The sequence below is a fragment of the Hyperolius riggenbachi genome, chromosome 2 (genome assembly GCF_040937935.1).
Source record: "Hyperolius riggenbachi isolate aHypRig1 chromosome 2, aHypRig1.pri, whole genome shotgun sequence".
Taxonomy (NCBI): domain Eukaryota; kingdom Metazoa; phylum Chordata; class Amphibia; order Anura; family Hyperoliidae; genus Hyperolius; species Hyperolius riggenbachi.
This window is the reverse complement of record NC_090647.1, coordinates 156,938,826-156,962,897: the sequence shown is the minus strand read 5'-3', so window position 1 is coordinate 156,962,897 and position 24,072 is coordinate 156,938,826. Positions and strand designations below refer to the sequence as shown.

General features: G+C 44.7%; 1 protein-coding gene across 3 annotated transcripts in view; it reads right to left on the bottom strand.

Annotated features, from left to right (window-relative positions):
• Positions 1 to 422: 422 nt before the first annotated feature.
• The window catches only part of HTR2A (5-hydroxytryptamine receptor 2A), a 197,535-nt gene continuing 173,885 nt past the window's right edge, over positions 423 to 24,072 (bottom strand). For all 3 annotated transcript variants that reach the window (XM_068265209.1, XM_068265211.1, XM_068265210.1), the window contains one exon: positions 423 to 1,905. In XM_068265209.1, the coding sequence (XP_068121310.1) occupies positions 1,106 to 1,905 (800 nt within the window). In that variant the 3' untranslated portion in view covers positions 423 to 1,105. The remainder of the gene's footprint in view (positions 1,906 to 24,072) is intronic.

Sequence of the window (24,072 nt, the reverse complement as noted above, 5' to 3'; positions counted from 1 at the left end):
AGCGTACATTGTACGCTTAGAGTGACGTCATGTAAAAAAAATCGAGATTGCCATCTTGTGGCCAAAAAGTAAAACTACAAGAAAATCCTCAAAAACATTACAATACACCAATCTTTCCCCAAATTAAACACTTTTATATCCCACCCTCCCAAAAATGCCCACATAAAATGTTTAATAAAAAAAAACAAAAAAAAACATTACTATAAAAAAAAAAAAAAACATAAATATTTACCTAAGGGTCTAAACTTTTTAAATATCAATGTAAAGATGAAATATTTCTCTCTCTTTTTTTTTATAAGCTTGTAAATAGTGATGTATGCAAAACGGAAAAAATGCTCTTTTATTTCCAAATAAAATATTGTCGCGATACATTGTGATAGGGACATAATTTAAATGGTGAAATAACCGTGACAAATGGGCAATAACAATACGTGGGTTTTAATTATGGAGGCATGTATTATTTTAAAACTATAATGGCCGAAAACTGACAAATAATGAATTTTTTCATTTCTTTTCTTATTCTTCCTGTTAAAATGCATTTACAGTAAAGTGGCTCTTAGCAAAATGTACCCCCCAAAGAAAGCCGAATTGGTGGCGGAAAAAACAAGATATAGATCAGTTCATTGTGATAAGTAGTGATAAAGTTATAGGCTAATGAATGGGAGGTGAACATTGCTCGGATGCATAAGCTGAAAACGACTGAGATGTTAAGTGGTTAATAAGCTTGAAAATGTACATCTCCACAGGCACAGTAGCTATTGGAAACCCCATGAATAGTTGTCCTATGCTAGAACAGACCATTTAAAGTGCTCATTCACAGTCAGATGCAGGGAATCGTTTTTTTTGAGGTACAATAAGACAATTGAGGCATTCCTCATATAAAAGCTTTTTATCTCATGTAATATAGTTTCCACAGTTTTCTGTCTTTGCAGTCAATTTTAAAATAAATATATGTATATGATATATTTCTACTTTTTCGAATAGGAACTCCTACTCTGATATCCATCATAATACTTGTAGTCTTCTTTTTTCTTTCTGTAGGCTCAAGTTGCAAACTTTGATCTTCTAGTCCATCCTGAATACAAAAGTGACAGTAGCCTCACACTTATAAACAGCTAATATTTTCATTCTGTGAACCTCCTCCAAGGTTCGAAGCTTTGTCCAAAGCAGGTAGTCCTATACTAACCAACGAGTAGTCATTTGTTTTAACTTTTCCCTCTTTCTTGAGGCTCTTCATTTGTGCAATTTGCAGTTGACTTGAGTTGTAAGCCAATGCAGGAATGGTGTTCACCAAAATCAACTGTAAAGGCTTCTTCTCTTCCCTGTACCGACACTGGATGTAACGGGAAAAAGCAGAGCGGTATGTTTGGTTGAAGAGTGTGTACACCAAGGGATTGACTGCTGAAGAAAGGTAGCCAATCCATACAAAGACTTTCAGCAGTTCTTCCATGATATGCTCATTGCAAGATTCCTTACAAAACACTGCCATCACATTTGTGATGAAGAATGGACACCACATAATCACAAAGAGGAAAAACACAATGCCCAAGACTTTAGATGCTTTCTGCTCATTGCTGATGGACTGCATAGTCTTCCTACCATACGGGGCTAGTTCCTTTTGCAGAGAACGCTGAAATAGCTTTTCTGAAGAAATAGAAGTTTGTGGGAGGAAGCTGAACAAAGCCAGTTTGCCTTTTGCCCCCAGATTATTAAAACATAGGTCTGCTTCCTTCTGAAGTGATCTTATTGTTAAAAAGTATGTGACCACCATTATGGTTAAAGGAATGAAAAATGCAACAAAGGAGCCAACAATGATAAAGTGTTCATCAGCCAAACAGCAGTTTTCTTGGTGGAACACTTTGCTGTCATCTTGTAGTCCAAACACAGGCACTGGCATGGATATACCTTAGAAAGAAAACAGGAAATGAGTTAGTGACTTGAGTAACTATTTTAATGCAGATAAATATAGATGTACTGTATAAACATATTACTGTTATGGAATTTGGTAAAAACTATTTCTTAGATTAGGCCACTGGTCTTCTGGAGATTATATATTGGGAGCTCAAGAGAAACATCTAAGTACAGGTGCAGCGACTCCTGGATGTACATATCTTTCACACTAGTTCAGCAAAACCAGCCCAGCCCTGCAGAGCTATACCAGAGGTCTAAATAAATCCAGAAAATCACCCACCTAGAAAAGCCAGGCCTTCATCAGGCTCGTAAAATCAGACCTAGAGTTCAGTTCCAAGCCAGTAGGGCTAGTTCAGGCAGCAATATCTAGCAAAGTCAGACCAGTAACCAGACAAGAAAATACCCAGGCCTATGACCTACTGGACAAAAAAAGGTCCAATAATAGCCTAACAAAGACATATACTGTGTCTTTTGCACACATTGGTAATACAGTACATACTATAATGTGTTACATACTTGTAGATTAATTGGCCTTCCAGTACTAGGTTGTGATATGGACTTTTGTACTATATGGGTATTTTTGCTTGTTTGGTCTTCATTTGCCTTGCCAGCAAGCTACTTAGGCTACATAGATCTCCATACAGCATAGAACCAAGAGTCACTGGTGTTCAGTAGACAGGGAGTTAGAAATGTGGTCATATGGACTGGATGTTCAAATAATGGTTAAGGGATAAAATAAGCTGCAAAGTTGATAAAAATACATTATATGAATCATCTGCTTTACTACACACAGTGCTAGGGTCTTGTGGATCTTAATACTTAAAGGGACACTTAAGCCAGAAAAAAAATGAGTTTTACTCACCTGGGGCTTCTACCAGCCCCCTGCAGCAGTCCTGTGCCCTCGCAGCCACTCACTAATCCTATGGTCCCCTGCTGTCAGCTAGTTTCATTTTTGCCGACAGGCCCGTCAGGACTGGCCACGCGTAGCTTTCTCCGCATTTCTGACTGTAATTAACACTATTGCGGGCCGCAATGCGTACATAAATACGCGTTGCCGCATTACGAATGCATAAATATGCGGCAACGCGTATTTTTGTACGCGTTGCGGCCCACAATAGCGCTAATTACAGTCAAGAATGCGGAAAAAGCTACGCGTGGCCAGTCCTGACGGGCCTGACGGCAAAAACGAAACTAGCTGGCAGCGGGGGACCAGAGGATTAGTGAGGGGCTGCGAGGGCACAGGACTGCTGCAGGGGGCTGGTAGAAGCCCCAGGTGAGTAAAACTCATTTTTTTTCTGACTTAAGGTTCACTTTAACAATATAAGGCTTCTTGCACACTGCAAGTGATTCCGATTCAGATTCCGCTTTTTAATCAGTTTTTACATCCGATTCCGATTCCGATTTGCAGTTTGCTCCCTGCACACTGCAAATCTTATTCTGAATCGGATGTAAGAACTGATTAAAAAGCGGAATCGGAATCGGAATCACTTGCAGTGTGCAAGAGGCCCAACAAACCTAATAGCAGGCAGGAAAATTACTTACGGTATATATGTGTACATTAACTGTGTATTGTGCTTTAATCAGATGCTTGATTAAAGTAATGCCAGATGGCATTACACAATAATCGTATCTTTGTTGGTATTCACTGGGTAAATCACGTCTACCAACTCCCACTCAGCACACATATTTGGATTAAACAAACATACAGATCGTTCACATGTTCATCTGTATGTGAGAAACGGAGCTGCCAAATGCTTGGTTCAAGCAACTAAATCTGACTTTTTACTGTTACCTTAGGAAGTATATTTACCATTTCATCAATAGCCATACAAGTTTGTACAGCTATAGCTGGATTTTAGTTTAAAGAAGTCGAATCATTTCCAGCTATTTGAGACTTTGTTATTAGATTAGACACGCCCACATATATAGAAATATACTTAATAGCAGAACTAGGTTCTTAACCAGTGATGCCCCAACATATAACTCTTCATAAAGGACCAACTTGAACTGTAGTCATTTTGCTATTTGACGATTTTCATAAATAGCAATTCAAGAAATATTTATTACAAATATTATAAATGATCTCCATATTGATAACATGAATTACAAATAAAAGTCAGTCAGACTCAGAATCAATATAGTGGCAAAATCTCCGCAACACTATCTGTTGTGTGTGCTAGGACAATAAAGTAGAGCAACAAGGAAAGAGGGATAAGTTCCTTTAATACAGCACCACACAAGTTATAGTATTCAAAGAAATAACACATTTATTATAACCATTAATTAATCACTATAGAACCATGATTAAAAACTAATAAAAATAAATCATGCTGCCTGTAATCATCATATCATGAATACAAATTGCTCAAATTGCTTTGTTGCTCAGACTCAGAATCAGATATGTGAGAAAACATTTTTGCATGGGATTACTATCATACAGCTTATGTATAAATACATGTTTTAGATATAGCTATATGAGAAAACGTCTTTGCATGAGACAGCTATTTACAGGGCCGATACAAGACTTTTTTGCTGCCTAAGGCAAACTTGTGAGGATACGCCCCACCCAGATTTGGAATGATCGCACAGCACCTGACAATTTACTCTGCTTCATTTAATGTTCTCACATGACATGCTGCAGCTCAACACAATCACACAGGCTGGCTGTGAGTCTGTGACAAACACACTCCATAAATAAACATAATGAGTAAATCATCCATAAAATGTTCTGAATCGGTTGTACTAAAGGATCTGCATCTCCCATGCTTGGCTTACAGGAATACTGATCTGAAAAAAAACTGATGAGATAAACTTTTGTATCTATCCTCCTTCTCCTAAAAATGACTTTCCTTTTGATAGCTCACAGTTTTATTGTATGTTTAAATCAATTCTTTTAGTTTTAAATGCTTCATTGTCTCTGCTCAATGACTCCGTTACTGAACTACAGAATACCCAGACAGCTTGGGGGGGGACCCAAAACCACAAGGAAAGTATAGGGGACTAAAAGAGACTGAAAAGCCCTCCTACTAAAAAGCAATGCTTATTGTGATTGGCTTTCCTAAAGCAGAGGGTATTTGCAATAATTCAGCTCTAAGCAAACATCTGTGGTTACCCACAATGCACCGCCACTGAGTATGCAAATTATCTCGTTATGCCCCTGTAGCCAGGCTTACATCCAGAACCGCTGGTGTATTGCAAGCCGATAGCTTTAAATTTTACAGAGCCACATCAACCCCACATGCAGACAGCCTGTTTCAGACTTTTGTTCCTCCTCAGTGCATGGCAGGGATTGATATGGCTCTATGGCAGGGCTTTTCAACCCTGTCCTCAAGTACCACCAACAGTGCATGTTTTGCAGAAAATCACAAACATGCACAGGTGAGGTAATTAGTGTCACAGCAGAGTTGATTAACTACCCCTGTGGATTTCCACAAAACATGCAGTGTTGGTGGGCCTTGAGGACAGGGTTGAAAAGTGCTGCTCTATGGGATAAGGCTCGGACCAGTACTACAGAATACCTAGTCAACTCGGGAGGACCCAAAACCACTAGGAAAATATGGGGGACTAAACGAGACCGAAAAGCCCTCCTACTTAAAAGCAATGCTCAGTGTGATTTGGCTTCTTAAAACAGAAGGTATTTGCGATAATTCAGCTTTAAGTGTACATCTGTGGCTACCCACAATGCACCACTACTGAATATGCAAATTCTCTCTTTATACACCTGAAGCCAGGCTTACATTAGGGGCATAAAGAGATAATTTGCATATTCAGTAGTGGTGCATTGTCATTGTGGATAACCATTAGCAGTACTAGTGTTATCAGTTAACATTAGGGAAAGTTACTGTATCAGGGTAGGGTTAATGGCACGGCATATAGTTGTTCTACCCTCTGACTGTTCCCAGTTCCTTATTCATTTGCTCTGAAAGGGAGATCAGTGCTGTTTTCCAGAAATGAGTGCTAATCTAGAAGTTGTAGGGACCACTAATTCTACTATTATGCTCCACACATCCAAGTCCAAGAGGATATGCTCCTAAGAAAGCTTTCCCTGTGCAACTTATTTTGTGATAAACCTGTCATGAGAAAGATATGGACACTACAATTACTGACCACATTCTAAAACATAATTATTATTATCAATCATTTATATAGCGGTGACATCTTCCGCAGCACTGTACCAAGTATATACCGTATTTTTCGGACCATAAGACGCTCTTGACCATAAGATGCACCTAGGTTAAGAGGACAAAAAACAGGGAAAAATATATACTAAACCTGGTGCATCCATGGTAAAGGGGCATCTTGTGGATTATGCCCTCATTGTACCTCACGCCTCCATGTACCTCTTGTGTCTCCCTGTGTCCTCCTCTGTCCCCCTTGTGTCCCCCATGTGTCCGCCTCTGTCCTCCTCTATGCCCCTTTGCGTCCCCCTGTGTCCTCTGTTTGTCTCCTGGTGTCCTCCTCTGCATGGGCACAGTACAGGGAGTCCCCGACATTGCGGCAAGTTGAAGGTTTGTATTAGCAGGTGTTCACAAGTCAGGAACTCGCTGCATTTGGACTATAAGACACAGTGACTTTTTTCCCCCAGAAAAAGTGAGTCTTATAATCCAAAAAATACAGTAGTATATAGTCTTGTCCTTTAGCTACCCCTCAGAGGGGCTCACAAGCTAATCCCATGATAGCATCCTGATTCATGCTGGTTATTTTTGCAGTATTTTTTCTAAATCCCTCACCAGGAACATTCATGTAAATAAATAACGTGTTTTCATTTTCCTCTAAATCCCCTGATCTGCATACTTGTCCCAGGTGAGTGTTAAAGCCAGAAGATCCACTGCATCCAGGAAATTAGTATTTTGAGTAGGAGGACAGCAATAGCAGCTTCCACATTGCTCTCAGGATAAGCCTATTTTAAACCATCTTTGGGCAAACATCAGTCAATCAGTGAATGCAATAAGCAGCATAAAGTGTGTTATTCCTTGCAAGCATAATAAGATATCAAGACATCAAAAGAAGATCAAGAACAAAGCTTCAGGGTTTCACAGTTGGAACATTAACAGTGTCTTCTAAGCTCCAATACCGCCTCTTCAAGCAAATTTTGGCAATTCTGAGTTCCTTGATTGCCTAAAATTAGCAGCCAAGTCAAATTACATACAAAATTTAAATGAGAAAAAAAATGTCAGTGCATTGTGCAGAAAATAGTTATATGAATTAAGATATACCATACACCAAACTAAATGCAATAAATCAGCCATCGAGACATTCAATGCATTACTGCCTAAATCCAAACTTTAAAATGCCTTATTCTTTATTTTTTATGTATCATTTTATTTTTTTTAAATATGTTCTATATCCATGATCTATTTTAGCTGTGTTTTTATTGTTCTCAACTCCCCTTTTATATTCTTTTCCTATTCATCCTCAGTGCAAATCTCAGCATCACACAACAGTCCTCAGAAGATCTCTCTTTCTCGTTATCTTTCCAAAATCACCTTTTTTTTCTCTCCCTTTGCTATCTTTATCAGTTTTCTCTTTCATGCGGCAGCAGACTAAGGCATGAGTCACGAATCATGGGGGAGGAGGGCTTCCGAAAGCACAAGATTTAGGTCATCTAGCGTAAGTAGCAAGGCAAAATCCCTGTGTAGTGGAGAACATAAGTGTTTCTTGAGTTCTGCTTAGAATAACAGCATTTTTCTTACATTTCTCTTTCCTCAAAATGTAGCTACCAATGAATGTCAGCAGCACGAGGGAACTGAAGTCCCATTTGTCACACAGCTCTTAGATACATTTTTAAACTGCTCTGCTGTACTAGATCAGATTATAGGCAATTTCATGCAGCATTGTAGGTTTTTTCAAACTACATTTTAGGATGTCTCTTTAATTTCTCATCAACAGTGTTTATTTTTAGCTTTCTGTGAGATCACTGAGTCAATGAAATAGCTATACGATGATCCCAGTGAGTTGTTTTGTTAGAGAAAACCTGAACTATAGGCTGCCATTTTCACTTCCTTTTTAAAAAATATTGGATCCAAGCCTGCATGGATTATTTGCTTTCAGTATTTTGCACTTATTATGATCCTTCCTTTTACATTTGGTGTTATGCAATTTGCACACGGCAAAATGGCTACCACACCATTACACACACAGTACAGTACATGCAGCAGACTGCATGGAGAGGGAAATTGGAGGCAACCTGCCTTCAAAAAGTCACACCCTTCAGGCACGTTTATACTGCTGGACAGAAAGTAGGTCATTTAATAATCTGCCTCTGCGCACCGGAATTGTGGCAAAAATACTAGTGACTTTCATTGCTTCCGGGGTAGTGCACGGTGTGCGATAAAGCAATGCAGCTTCGGCATCATCTAGAGCCTGTCAGTTGCCTCCTGGTAATTGTGTCATGTTCCATTGACTTTAATGGCCATTACGATGAGGTGCATTAGGTGGAAGCAACTCAACAAGGTAAGCGTAAAAGGTACTTAACCACCCTGGCGTTCTATTATTTGCGCCAGGGTGGATGCATAGCACTATTTTTTGAATATTTTTTTTTAAAATCATGTAGCTAGCCTAGCACTAGCTACATGATGCCCCCCTCCTTTCTGCATCCCTCCCACCCCTCCGATCGCCGCCGGCGCTATTACCCATAAGGAAATCCCGTTCTGAACGGGATTTCCTTTAGAGCTTCCCCCGTCGCCATGACGACGATTGCAATGACCCCCCTCAGCACTGCCCGGCACTGATTGGCCAGGCTGCGCAGTGGTCTCGGGGGGGGGGGGGGCGTCGTGTTACGCGGCTTGTAGTGGCACATCGGCGGCGATCGTCCGCAACATGCAGCAAGCAAAGTGCTTGCTGTGTGTTTTAAAAAAAATTATGAAAATCAGCCCAGCGGGGCCTGAGCGGCGCCCTCCGGGGGTCATGGACGAGCTGAGCTCGTCCATACCGCCAAGGAGGTTAAAGTAAAACAATCTATACCTCAACAGTCAGGCCAGCAGCATTTCTAAATTATGGGTCACAATAACTAAATATATATATTTTATACCTACATTTTACGGTGTCTTTGTGGAATCTCATGGCCCAGAAAAGGATCATAAGAGGGAGGGAAAATGGTTGCTGCTCCCGTCAGACTTACCTCACATAAAGAACTATGGTAAGAAGAGTGAGTGACAACTAGACAACACCCCTTTCAAACAGGAGGGGGAGTATATTGCAGTCAGATCATGTGACCTTTGCAAAGACACCATAAGAAAAAGTATTTAGAAATGTTTTTGTATGTTCTATTCTACACCAACACATATGTATTATCCTAAGCAGCATTCCCCAACTCTGTCATCAAGGCCCACCAACAGTGCATATTTTGTGGAAATCCAAAGAGGTAGTTAATCAGTTCTGCTGAGACACTAATTACCTCACCTGGGCATGTATGTGGCTTTCTGCAAAACATGTACTGTTGGTGGGCCTTGAGGACAGGGTTGGGGAACTGTGCTATACAGGGATGGTCAATGAGATTCATTTTTAAGCTGCATAAATTTGACCATCGATCCTATGCAGGAATTGCAGGGAGAAACGAGTATATTCACTTAACTGCGGTACTTAAATTAACCACTTAAGGACCGGGCTCTTTTCTTTTGATCTGTGCTGCGTGGGTTATTCAGCCCACAGCACAGATCGCGTTTGAGCCAGGGCGATCAGACTTCCCCCCTTTTTTCCCCACTAGGGGGATGTCCTGCAGGGGGGTCTGATCGCCGCCGGCTGCCTGCGTGTTGCGGGGGGGCTCCTCAAAGCCCCCCTCCGCAGCGTTTTCCGCCCTCCCTCTGTTTCCCTCCCTCCCCTCCGTCCCCTGGGCGGCGCAGGACGGCGATCCGTCCTGCACCGCCTCTTACACGCTTCAGCCTATCAGAATGCGGCGATCCCCGGCCAATCAGAGGCCGGGGATCACCGATCTCCTTTAGGGCCAGCGCCGTATGATGTAAACGTGTGTTTACAATTAGCCTGCGAGCCACGATCGGCGGCTCGCAGACTGTTCACGGAGACACCCTTCATGAACTGACATGGAAAGGTTTCCATGTAATTCCATTTATGACCAGCCGCCACCTATCGGCGTTAGGCGGTCGTTAAGTGGTTAATGGGCGTAAACAGTGGCGGCTCTAGCTTCAAATTTTTTTTGGGGAGGGGGCACAAAGGGGGCACAATGGCTGGCTGGAGGGGCCCACTTGGATAATCAAAATCAATGTTTGTATGGCAAGCTGTCGATATTTTTTGCCAAACTCAGGTGGTAAAATTAAGACTTACTAGTTCAGCAATGATAGGAACCAAATGTAAACATCACAAACAGAACTCAGATTTTTGAGCAGAGCAGATTGTCCAAATGATGAAGCTATTATTAAAGAAAAGTTACCGACAGATGTACTTGGCTAGTTTGCTTATATGCTTTAATCCTTACTTGATAGCAAGCTGCTCCTGTAGAGACAGATCACAGACAAATCATTCCAGCCTTCAGCCTGTTCCTAACCACTCTACAAGCAAGGGAAGGGGGAAGAGGCAGGAGGGAGAGAAACAATGGGCTTGATTCATCAAGCTGCACTGCTAAAGCAGCGCACCTTAATGTGAAGGAGTGGCCACTGTGCATGCCTTACATAGAAGTGCTCGCTGCCATGTAAGGAACATGCTTTCCATAGATAGGAGTGTGTCTTCTTATAAATAGTAACATAGCAGCGAGCGCTGTTATATTAGGCATGCATAGTGGCCGCTCCTTCACATTAAGGTGCGCTGCTTTAGCAGTGCAGCTTGATGAATTAAGCCCAATGTGTTTGTAGTTCTTTATCTTAGTAGCTAAACACTGCTGGTGTATAGAGCTTGTATTTTACAGACAGGAATTTTTGAATCAGGATTAATATCCTGATTCCAAATTTCTTGTCAGTAAAATACAAGCTCTAGTTCAGTGATGACTAACCTTGGCACTCCAGCTATGACAAAACTACAAATCCCATCATGCTTCTGCCTCCCCGAGTTATGCTTAGAGCTGTCAGAGTATTGAAATGCCTCATGGGACTTGTAGTTCCACCACAGCTGGTGTGCCAAGGTTAGCCATCACTGCTCTAGTTTATTGGCTAATTTAAAAGAAAAACAGTAACCTTTCAGCTTGTAAACCTTCTTCAGACTCTATTCCTGTTGACTGTTAGAATATACAATCAGAAGAAGGTAGAGATTTTTTTTTCAAATATTAGAGTTTAGATACATTAATTACAAGGGATCTTACAAGGATTGTGAGGCATGTATGGCAAATAGATAAGACTCTTGGTTAACTTTAACGCCTACATAAACTCAGGCTGATATGGAGAGTTTTTTTAAAGACCCTGTCCTGTTCAGTGTACGCTGTTGGAGCCTGGAAACAGTTAACTGTGTGTTACTGAGCAGGTAGGGCTGTCAGGCAACTTGTATTGTTTAAAAGGTAATAAATATGGCAGCCTCCATATTCTTCTCACTACAGTTGTCCCTTAAATTTTACAATTTTTTCGCAATAGTGGTCCTTTCAGGATTGCTTTAAACTCTGTACAGACATACAAGTGAACTGAGTTAATGATGGGATTGGCCAATGATCTTACTGGAGTGTGTAACAGAGTCACCTGTCCTCTAGGACTGACTAAAGTTTGGCTGCCCTGGAATCTTGTCTGATCACAATTATATTCTCTTACAGTGGAAAGCTTCCATTTCTCCTTGTTCCCATCTGTGTTGAAAATACACATTTAATAATGGGCACAGGCTTTTTTTTTTCATTTGAAAGAACACAGGAAATAGCTGGTAGTAGAATATCAGTAAATTAACCAATATTCTACTACCTAATTTATAGTTAGTGGTGACTATCCTTAACCCCCTTCCCTGGGTGGTGCCCAGGGCAGGATTTATGGAAAGGCCACAAAGGCTCGGGCCTTGGGCAGCTGCGGCCAAAGGGGGCACCTGGTCATGAAAGAGGGGTTGCTATGTATGAAAGAGGAGGCTGAAAATTGGCAGCAACACATGAAAAGGGAAACTGGTGCCCAAGGGAGCTGTTTATGCATGAGATGGTCTGCATATATGGATGTTACACATGGAAGAGGCGCCAGCACATGAAATGAGAGGGGTGGTGCTGCACATAAAAGAGGCACCACAATATACTTGGCCTAGGGGCACAAAAAGTATAAATCCGACCTTGTGGGTGCCTAACCTTAACCCCCTTCCCCCCCTCCCCCCCCCCCCCCCCTGGTGGGTGCCTAACCTTAACCTCCTATGTGGGCAACTAACTTTAACCTTCCCGACCTAAACCCCCTGGTGTCAAAATGCAAACTACGGCTACTAATAGCTTGCGCTTCATTTAGCTATTCTGCATTGGCTTGACTGACAGACAGATTAGATAGATTGCACTTTACACATCCATCTCCTATCTAATGCACACACCAGGTTTAAGAATAGAGATGGCCTGAACCTCCGATTTTCCGCAATAGTCTTCAATGGGGAGGCGAACTTGGAAAATTAGAAAAAATTATGGTGGCCAGAAAAGTGATGGAAAATATGTTTCAGGGCATCTACCACCTGGAGGGAGACATGGTTGACTGGGATACACGTCAAAAGTCCCAGCAAAAATTTAGTTTTCACACAAAGCAGTGTTTTAAGGGCAGAAATCACATTAAATGCTAAATTGCAGGCCTACACTACTGCATGTGTACACATCAATCAGAGAGTGTAATTCTCCCTCCTCCTCCTCCAGAGGAGGATCTTGTCTTCCAGGGATTTTTAGGATGTCAAAAGCATGCTCACATACATTGGCCAGGAATCAAACCCAGGTCAACTGCTTGGAGGGCAGCTATGCTCACCACTATACTACCAACACTACAGGCTTAAGCCAGCCTAGCTGGCCTGGGAAGGATGAAAAGCTAGGTGGCCATGCAACCATTCCTGCTAACCTAAAGCTTACTTGTGTCTTACAACACATTGGCTTAAAACTTTACCAAATCCAATACTCCAATATGGGGAAGCTTCTCTATTTGCTGTTTTTTTGTTTGTTTGTTTTTTAAGTGTGGTGTCACAGTTCACTCATCTCTTCAACTACAAGAAAGGCCCAGGAGTAGTCTTAGCTACCATAATATCTATGTTATGGCAGGGCCCTTATTACACTTTCTCTTACAGGGCTATGGAAACTATTTTGCCCATGCGATAAAGCGAGGTGCAAAAATGAAATCATGCCCAGCAGCGGTTTGGGTTATGGGCCCAGCACACTTTCGCTGCGCCACTGTGCAGTCTGCTTATGGCCACCATAGCCCCTTAAGAGAAAGTGTCATTAGGGCCTTGCTGTAACATAGATTGTAGTCAGGGCCGGATTTGAACATTCTACCACCCAAGGCCAACAATCAGCAGCCGCCCCATGAGCAACAGCATTCTAAACCTCTTTAGAGTGGAATGGAACTAAATTTTTTTAAACTACAGTATTGTACCTATTCTTACTTCTTAGGCACATAAGTAGATGTTTACCAGATATATATATATATATATATATATATATATATATATATATATATATATATATATATATATATATATATATATATATATATATATATACATACACTTTTTTTTTTTATTTAATATCTACCTGGCTGATTCCTCAATATGATTACAGCAGAGTGCTGAGCACATGCACGCTCACTTCTCCTCCCTAGTGATGCATCAGCCATATAAATGGACCTGATCTGTGTGGCTTTCCATTGGCCTGGACACCCTCACATTACAGTGACTGACAGAGTGGGCCAGTGGAAAGCTGTGCAGTTAGGATTTATTTATGTGGCGGATGTGTTGCTATGAAGGAGCAGGTGGGGAGGAGCAGGCCTTGAGAGCTTCCTCCCTCTGTCACACTTGGAAATCAGCAGGATAGTTATTAGTTTATATTGAGATATAAAGCCCATTTTGAATTTTTCCCCTTGCTGCAAGCCTACCCTCTCCGTCATAGGGCCCAAGTGCAGTACCACTACATGGCCTATGTCCGCCCCAGCTCTACTTACAGAAGAATACTAGAGGGTTGGGAAGTTCAGATTTACTTACATTGGGGTTTCTTCTAGCCCCCAGTAGTATATCAGTTCCAGCGTTGCAGTTCTGTTTCTCTACATTGTGCTGCTGTCTCTTCCAAAAGATACGGCTACTGTGCATGTGTGGGCCCATCTGCACACCTCCTCGATCTGTGTGTTCTGTACATGTGCAGTTTAATGCTGAGTACATACGGTGCGTTCCCGCACTTGATGTCCCGCTTGATTCCCGGCCGCTCGATTATTTCCGGGCATTTCCGATCACGTTTTGATGATTGCTAGGTCGATAGTCATGTAAAGTATGCCAAATCGACCTAACGATCTATCGAAACACGAATTGGACATGTCGGAAATAATCGAGCGTCTGGGAATCAGCAGGGCATCGAGTGCGGTAGCGCACCGTGTGTACCCAGCATAAGACTTTGTGAACTGCGATCTAGAGTTTGATCTAGGAGACATACAGATGGGCCCGCACATGTGCAGTAGTGCCAGACACTGGGTGACTTTCAAATCTCTTAGAGGGGCCAGTGGCAACCTGGAGGGGATTAGAATTACAGCTTGGAAGGGATCTGACAGACTCAGGGTGCTGGAAGAAGCCGCAGGAAAGTAAATATGATCCACCACCCCCCTTCCCTACAATTCACTTACAGAGAGCATTTGCTGCAGCCTTACCCTACCTCCTTACAGTCCCCTTCTATAACCTAAACTGGAAGGATTAGGAATCTGTCACACAACTGCAGCAGACATACAGCCAGTAAAGTCAGTCAAGTGAGATTGTCTGCATGTTATCTGAGGCAAAGATCAGCACTGAGCCCCCTGACAACTGCTTCCCCCTCCTACTTTCATCACGTCCAGTACAGAATTCAAGCACAGGCAGTTACAAATACATTCATGCCTACCCAACACGCACACAGAAGCAGCCAACAGCCAGGAAGTTGTATCGTTCCATTAGCAAAGTGTCCATCTCATCAGCAGCTGATAGGCCTGTCGCTGCACATCTGCTTCTGATCTCCCCCATGTGATGCTTCAGGGGGCGGGGAGCAGAAGCCGACGTACCAAACCAGCCAGACTGGAGGTAGCAGCAAGCATAGATACTGCTCTACACGTCTGTGCGCGTTTTTACAAGCTGACTGCCTGCATCCATGAAGGAACAAGTCTCCGTGTATATGAATTAGTCCCCGGGCTTCCAAGGCTACTCTGTGCCATCACAATGCCTGCTCGTTTCAGCAACTGCTCTGCCTCGCTGCTGCTGGGATCTTTCAACTCTCCCCCCTCCGCCAGCCACGTGTTTTCATGCCCAGCCAGCAAGCACGTCAGATCCGGTGTACCGACGAAATGAGCACAGACCCTCCAGCCTGCCCGCGGCCGCCCACTGCTATCTGCAATCACACAGGGCGGCTGCAAACTGAGAAGGTCTGGCTGTTGCTTGCAAAAAGCACTCTGGAGGAGTCAGGACTTAAAAGCTGGTGGTCTGCAATCGGCATGAATGATTAGCGCGGTTAGGCTCTTTGATCCTTTTTGCTGCTGTCACACTATACAAGTGCATACTGCCTCTCAGCCGCCCTAAACTAGGCTGATTTATCTGGCGCCCTAGGCCACAGCCTAGGTTGGCCTTGCCAGAAATCCAGCCCTGATTGTAGTGTAACTATTTCAACTAATGTACCCTTCTTAAACTTAAAGATTGTACACAAATGTAAGCAGACTGCAGAGTGGCGCAGCAGAAGTGTGCTGGGCCCATAACCCAGAGGTTGATGGATCGAAACCATCCTTTGCTAGGTGTACTTTATTTTTTTACACCTTGCTTTTGCTTTACCACATGGGCCAATTGGCGGCCATAGCCCCTTAAAGAGACTCTGTAACAAAATTTTTAAGCCTGATTTCTTCTGCCCTATAAGTTCCTATACCTGTACTAATGTGGCCTGTCTTACTGCAGCCTTTCCTACTTGCACTGTCTCTGTAATAAATCTTATCTCCTTTCCTCTGTCGTGTCTGTCGGGCCGAGGCTGGAATGTGTGGAATGTGCAGCACTGCTTGTCATTGGCAGAAGCTTTACACACCCCCTCCAAGCTCTGCACGAGTCACAAACAGTGGTGCTCAGCAGAGCTCGAATATTCGAGTAGCTCGAATATTCGAGCTCTTTTCCAGCTATTCGAGCTCGGTATTCGAGCTCCGAATAGCTGTAGCTATTCGAATGGGCTATTCGAGTACACTCGAATAGCCCATTCACTATTCGAGCTATTCGAGCAAAACGGCGCTATTCGAGCTCGGTACCGAGCTCGAATAGCGTCATAGCCCAGATTGATGTCCTTAGAGCCAATCAGAGGGCTCCCAGGCCCTCTGACGGCAGCCAATCACAGAGGGGGACCCTGGCCAGCCCCTACCCTATAAATAGCGGCCGCCATGTTCCGTTTCTCCGTGCTTGCCTGAGACTTGTACAGAGAGAGAGTTGCTCCTTTGTGCTTTGGCTTAGCAAGAGCTCTATTGTGGTCATTTACCTAGCGTTTTTGCTCACATACACCTCCTATACACACCTATATTGTTGTTAGTTAGTTAGACATTGTATTTTAGTTAGTAGCTTTTGTGTTACATAGAGACAGGCCAGCTGCTGCAGGCTTACAGCTTTAGGCCTCAGGGCCTTGCCTGTGTGGGCAGCTGTCCTCCTGTCCTCTGTTTATTTCTCTCTATTCTATACCAGTATTTCTGCTGTCCTTTACTACTGATTGTATTAGTATTGTAGTTATATACTGTAACTGTACTAGGACACTCACTGTCACTGTTCATAGGCTACTAGCTGCTCCTGCGTGTGTGCTCTCACTTTCTGTGTACACACTACACACACTCTATTTCCTTCTGATAACTGATTGATTATTGTAATTGATTATTGTAATTAGTTAGTTGTACTTACTGTTACTACTTACTGTACTAGGAGTCTAGGACACTCAGTCACTGTTCATAGGCTACTAGCTCCTGCGTGTGTGCACTCACTGTCTGTGTACACACTACACACACTCTATTTCCTTCTGATAACTGATTGATTATTGTAATTAGTTAGTTGTACTTACTGTTACTACTTACTGTACTAGGAGTCTAGGACACTCAGTCACTGTTCATAGGCTACTAGCTCCTGCGTGTGTGCACTCACTGTCTGTGTACACACACTACACACACTCTATTTCCTTCTGATAACTGATTGATTATTGTAATTAGTTAGTTGTACTTACTGTTACTACTTACTGTACTAGGAGTCTAGGACACTCAGTCACTGTTCATAGGCTACTAGCTCCTGCGTGTGTGCACTTACTGTCTGTGTACACACTACACACACTCTATTTCCTTCTGATAACTGATTGATTATTGTAATTAGTTAGTTGTTTGTACTTACTGTTACTACTTACTCTTACTGTACTAGGAGTCTAGGACACTCAGTCACTGTTCATAGGCTACTAGCTCCTGCGTGTGTGCACTCACTGTCTGTGTACACACACTACACACACTCTATTTCCTTCTGATAACTGATTGCTTATTGTAATTAGTTAGTTGTACTTACTGTTACTACTTACTCTTACTGTACTAGGAGTCTAGGACACTCAGTCACTGTTCATAGTCTACTAGCTCCTGCGTGTGTGCACTCACTGTCTGTGTACACACACTACACACACTCTATTTCCTTCTGATAACTGATTGATTATTGTAATTAGTTAGTTGTTTGTACTTACTGTTACTACTTACTCTTACTGTACTAGGAGTCTAGGACACTCAGTCACTGTTCATAGGCTACTAGCTCCTGCGTGTGTGCACTCACTTTCTGTGTACACACTACACACACTCTATTTCCTTCTGATAACTGATTGATTATTGTAATTGATTATTGTAATTAGTTAGTTGTACTTACTGTTACTACTTACTGTACTAGGAGTCTAGGACACTCAGTCACTGTTCATAGGCTACTAGCTCCTGCGTGTGTGCACTCACTGTCTGTGTACACACTACACACACTCTATTTCCTTCTGATAACTGATTGATTATTGTAATTAGTTAGTTGTACTTACTGTTACTACTTACTCTTACTGTACTAGGAGTCTAGGACACTCAGTCACTGTTCATAGGCTACTAGCTCCTGCGTGTGTGCACTCACTGTCTGTTACAAATACATTCATGCCTACCCAACACGCACACAGAAGCAGCCAACAGCCAGGAAGTTGTATCGTTCCATTAGCAAAGTGTCCATCTCATCAGCAGCTGATAGGCCTGTCGCTGCACATCTGCTTCTGATCTCCCCCATGTGATGCTTCAGGGGGCGGGGAGCAGAAGCCGACGTACCAAACCAGCCAGACTGGAGGTAGCAGCAAGCATAGATACTGCTCTACACGTCTGTGCGCGTTTTTACAAGCTGACTGCCTGCATCCATGAAGGAACAAGTCTCCGTGTATATGAATTAGTCCCCGGGCTTCCAAGGCTACTCTGTGCCATCACAATGCCTGCTCGTTTCAGCAACTGCTCTGCCTCGCTGCTGCTGGGATCTTTCAACTCTCCCCCCTCCGCCAGCCACGTGTTTTCATGCCCAGCCAGCAAGCACGTCAGATCCGGTGTACCGACGAAATGAGCACAGACCCTCCAGCCTGCCCGCGGCCGCCCACTGCTATCTGCAATCACACAGGGCGGCTGCAAACTGAGAAGGTCTGGCTGTTGCTTGCAAAAAGCACTCTGGAGGAGTCAGGACTTAAAAGCTGGTGGTCTGCAATCGGCATGAATGATTAGCGCGGTTAGGCTCTTTGATCCTTTTTGCTGCTGTCACACTATACAAGTGCATACTGCCTCTCAGCCGCCCTAAACTAGGCTGATTTATCTGGCGCCCTAGGCCACAGCCTAGGTTGGCCTTGCCAGAAATCCAGCCCTGATTGTAGTGTAACTATTTCAACTAATGTACCCTTCTTAAACTTAAAGATTGTACACAAATGTAAGCAGACTGCAGAGTGGCGCAGCAGAAGTGTGCTGGGCCCATAACCCAGAGGTTGATGGATCGAAACCATCCTTTGCTAGGTGTACTTTATTTTTTTACACCTTGCTTTTGCTTTACCACATGGGCCAATTGGCGGCCATAGCCCCTTAAAGAGACTCTGTAACAAAATTTTTAAGCCTGATTTCTTCTGCCCTATAAGTTCCTATACCTGTACTAATGTGGCCTGTCTTACTGCAGCCTTTCCTACTTGCACTGTCTCTGTAATAAATCTTATCTCCTTTCCTCTGTCGTGTCTGTCGGGCCGAGGCTGGAATGTGTGGAATGTGCAGCACTGCTTGTCATTGGCAGAAGCTTTACACACCCCCTCCAAGCTCTGCACGAGTCACAAACAGTGGTGCTCAGCAGAGCTCGAATATTCGAGTAGCTCGAATATTCGAGCTCTTTTCCAGCTATTCGAGCTCGGTATTCGAGCTCCGAATAGCTGTAGCTATTCGAATGGGCTATTCGAGTACACTCGAATAGCCCATTCACTATTCGAGCTATTCGAGCAAAACGGCGCTATTCGAGCTCGGTACCGAGCTCGAATAGCGTCATAGCCCAGATTGATGTCCTTAGAGCCAATCAGAGGGCTCCCAGGCCCTCTGACGGCAGCCAATCACAGAGGGGGACCCTGGCCAGCCCCTACCCTATAAATAGCGGCCGCCATGTTCCGTTTCTCCGTGCTTGCCTGAGACTTGTACAGAGAGAGAGTTGCTCCTTTGTGCTTTGGCTTAGCAAGAGCTCTATTGTGGTCATTTACCTAGCGTTTTTGCTCACATACACCTCCTATACACACCTATATTGTTGTTAGTTAGTTAGACATTGTATTTTAGTTAGTAGCTTTTGTGTTACATAGAGACAGGCCAGCTGCTGCAGGCTTACAGCTTTAGGCCTCAGGGCCTTGCCTGTGTGGGCAGCTGTCCTCCTGTCCTCTGTTTATTTCTCTCTATTCTATACCAGTATTTCTGCTGTCCTTTACTACTGATTGTATTAGTATTGTAGTTATATACTGTAACTGTACTAGGACACTCACTGTCACTGTTCATAGGCTACTAGCTGCTCCTGCGTGTGTGCTCTCACTTTCTGTGTACACACTACACACACTCTATTTCCTTCTGATAACTGATTGATTATTGTAATTGATTATTGTAATTAGTTAGTTGTACTTACTGTTACTACTTACTGTACTAGGAGTCTAGGACACTCAGTCACTGTTCATAGGCTACTAGCTCCTGCGTGTGTGCACTCACTGTCTGTGTACACACTACACACACTCTATTTCCTTCTGATAACTGATTGATTATTGTAATTAGTTAGTTGTACTTACTGTTACTACTTACTGTACTAGGAGTCTAGGACACTCAGTCACTGTTCATAGGCTACTAGCTCCTGCGTGTGTGCACTCACTGTCTGTGTACACACACTACACACACTCTATTTCCTTCTGATAACTGATTGATTATTGTAATTAGTTAGTTGTACTTACTGTTACTACTTACTGTACTAGGAGTCTAGGACACTCAGTCACTGTTCATAGGCTACTAGCTCCTGCGTGTGTGCACTTACTGTCTGTGTACACACTACACACACTCTATTTCCTTCTGATAACTGATTGATTATTGTAATTAGTTAGTTGTTTGTACTTACTGTTACTACTTACTCTTACTGTACTAGGAGTCTAGGACACTCAGTCACTGTTCATAGGCTACTAGCTCCTGCGTGTGTGCACTCACTGTCTGTGTACACACACTACACACACTCTATTTCCTTCTGATAACTGATTGCTTATTGTAATTAGTTAGTTGTACTTACTGTTACTACTTACTCTTACTGTACTAGGAGTCTAGGACACTCAGTCACTGTTCATAGTCTACTAGCTCCTGCGTGTGTGCACTCACTGTCTGTGTACACACACTACACACACTCTATTTCCTTCTGATAACTGATTGATTATTGTAATTAGTTAGTTGTTTGTACTTACTGTTACTACTTACTCTTACTGTACTAGGAGTCTAGGACACTCAGTCACTGTTCATAGGCTACTAGCTCCTGCGTGTGTGCACTCACTTTCTGTGTACACACTACACACACTCTATTTCCTTCTGATAACTGATTGATTATTGTAATTGATTATTGTAATTAGTTAGTTGTACTTACTGTTACTACTTACTGTACTAGGAGTCTAGGACACTCAGTCACTGTTCATAGGCTACTAGCTCCTGCGTGTGTGCACTCACTGTCTGTGTACACACTACACACACTCTATTTCCTTCTGATAACTGATTGATTATTGTAATTAGTTAGTTGTACTTACTGTTACTACTTACTCTTACTGTACTAGGAGTCTAGGACACTCAGTCACTGTTCATAGGCTACTAGCTCCTGCGTGTGTGCACTCACTGTCTGTGTACACACACTACACACACTCTATTTCCTTCTGATAACTGATTGATTATTGTAATTAGTTAGTTGTACTTACTGACTGTTACTACTTACTTACTTACTGTACTAGGGACACTCACTCAGTCACTGTTCATAGGCTAGCTCCTGCGCGTGTTTGCGCGTGCGTGCACTCACTGTCTGTAGTGTACACACACTAAATTTACTTGTGATTACTACTGATTATTGTAACTGCTAGTTGTACTTCCTGACTGTTACTACTTACTTACTGTACTAGGGACACTCACTCAGTCACCTCACCCACCAACCCACTCCATTAAAGTACCCCACTTTTCACCCGCCCTTTTAAAAAACTTTTGTCTATACGCCCAAAACATCGAAGATGTCTGGAAGTGGCAGCCAGCGCGGTTTGGGCAAGGGGAAGGGCAGCAAGGGAATCAGGAGGAGAGGGAGCAGCATTGTGGCAGGCCGCGGCCGCGCCACCATGCACAGTTCCGCAGCAGCAGCAGCAGCGTCAGTGGCTAACATTCCTCCCATAGCCACTGGCCGTGGACGCCTTGGGCGCCGCCCAGCAGGAGCATCTGCAACTCACGCTGCAGAGACACAGCAGCAGCAGCGTGTAGCACCTGCTCCGATTTTCCTCCAGCCGGGTCGGAAACGTCCCATTGAGGAAAAGCATGCAGACACTGTGGTGCAACTCATGACGGAGGATGAGCAGCCCGCCATCAGCTCTGCATCCGAGGCCTCCACCCTCACCACCACCACCACCCCTGTTCGCAGCAGCCGCCCAGCAGGGTCTGGGGAGGAGGCCAGTTCACCGTCACAAGTTGGCGACCTGTCACTCAGCAGTATTTTTACCCCAGGCACCATCAGGGTATTGTCTGCTGTTGTTGGCGATTTTGAGGAGGAGATGCTGATGGGCACTTTGGGTGATGAGGGATTGGACAGCAAGACTGTGGCGACAGTGAAGCAGCCCATCCATGCATCAGGAGAGGAGTTTGGGGGGTCATCATCCCAGCAGGACATGTTTCAGGAGGGGAGGATGATGATGACCCGGTGACAGACAGAGACTGGGTGCCACCACCTCCAGGGGATGTCGTCCTCAGCAGCTCTGAGGAGGAGGAGGAGAATGCTCTTGTGGGCCTTGCAAGGAGGCGCATCATTGCAAGCATTGGCAGCAGTAGGCAGGTCCCACAGCCTGCTGGTGTCTCAGGCTCAGCAGCAGCAGCAGCAGCATCTGCCAGTACCACCACCAGCCGCACCCAAGCCCCCCAAGACCCCCCCCAACCACCACAGGGAGACAGGCAGCAGCGCTTCCATGCCGTAGGGGGATGTTTCTGTCACCAATCTGGCGATATTTCACCATGCCCACTGTGTACAGCAAGTACGCCACTTGCAACCACTGTCAGCGGAAGTTGAGCAGAGGTGCAGACCCCTTAAAGTTCAGCACCAGCTCGCTCATCAACCACCTTGCTGCGAAACATTTCCACCAGCATGAGGAGTTCCAGAGGCTGAAGGCATCTGGTGCTGGCAGTGGCACCACACCCATCACTGCACAGCCTTCAGCAGCAGCAGCAACAGCAGCCACCCGCCCTCCTGCTCCTCCAGCAGCACCAGCAGGAGTGCGGAAACGCACTGCTCCTCCCCCCTCTGCAACTCCTGCCGCCGACACTGAGGCCTGTTCTGGCAGCCAGTCCTCAGTGGCCTCCTCCGCTGTGTCTGCTGATTCCCGTGCCAGCAAAAGGCCACGCCAGAGCCTTTTGAGCGAGTCCTTCCAGGGGGTGGTTAGGGCTCTGCCTCCCAGCAGCCGTCCCGTGCGGCAGCTGAACGGCTTGCTGGCACGGGCCATGTGCTCCCAACTCCTGCCGTACACGCTCGTGCAGGAGGGGAGCGACATTCGTGCGCTGCTTGCTTGCGCAGCCCCAGACTGGCAGCTCCCCAGCAGACACTTTTTCTCCCGCAAGGCCATTCCTGCACTGCACCGCTTTGTGATGGCCAATGTGGAGCGAGGGCTGGAGCACGCGGTTGGTGAAAGGGTCCACGTCACCATGGACTCCTGGAGCAGCCGCTTCGGGACAGGCCGCTACCTGTCCTTCACTGTCCACTGGGTCAGCTTGGTGGAAGGGGGTGAGGATGGGAGAGCAGCAGCGGGCACAGCAGCAGCAGCAACACAGTGGGTGGTGCCACCCCGCAGGGTCAGGGGAACTGCAGCAAGTTCCTCCGATCCTCTGCCATCCTCCGGCACACCTGGCCAAACCCCCCGCTTCAGCAGCAGCGTGAAGGCCCGCCACTGCCAAGCGCTGCTGCACTTGGTCAGCCTTGGGAAGACCAAGCTGACGGCAACCCATGTGTTGGCCAAACTCCAGGAGCAGGAGAGGATTTGGCTGACCCCCAGAGGCCTCAGAGTCGGAGAGGTGGTGGCCGACAATGGGGCCAATCTGGTTGCCGCAATAGACAGGGGAAACCTGACCCACATCCCCTGTCTTGCCCACGTGCTGAACCTGGTGGTGCAGAAGTTCTTGCGCACCTACCAGGGGATGGGCGAACTGCTGGAAACGGCAAGGAACGTTGTGCGTCACTTCCGGCGCTCGGCTGCAGCCTGTGCGAGCCTGGAAGACGTGCAAAAGGAGCTGGATCTGCCACGCCATCGGCTGATCCTTGACGTTCCGACTCGCTGGAACTCCACCCTGGCGATGTTGGAGCGTCTGGTTGAACAGAAGC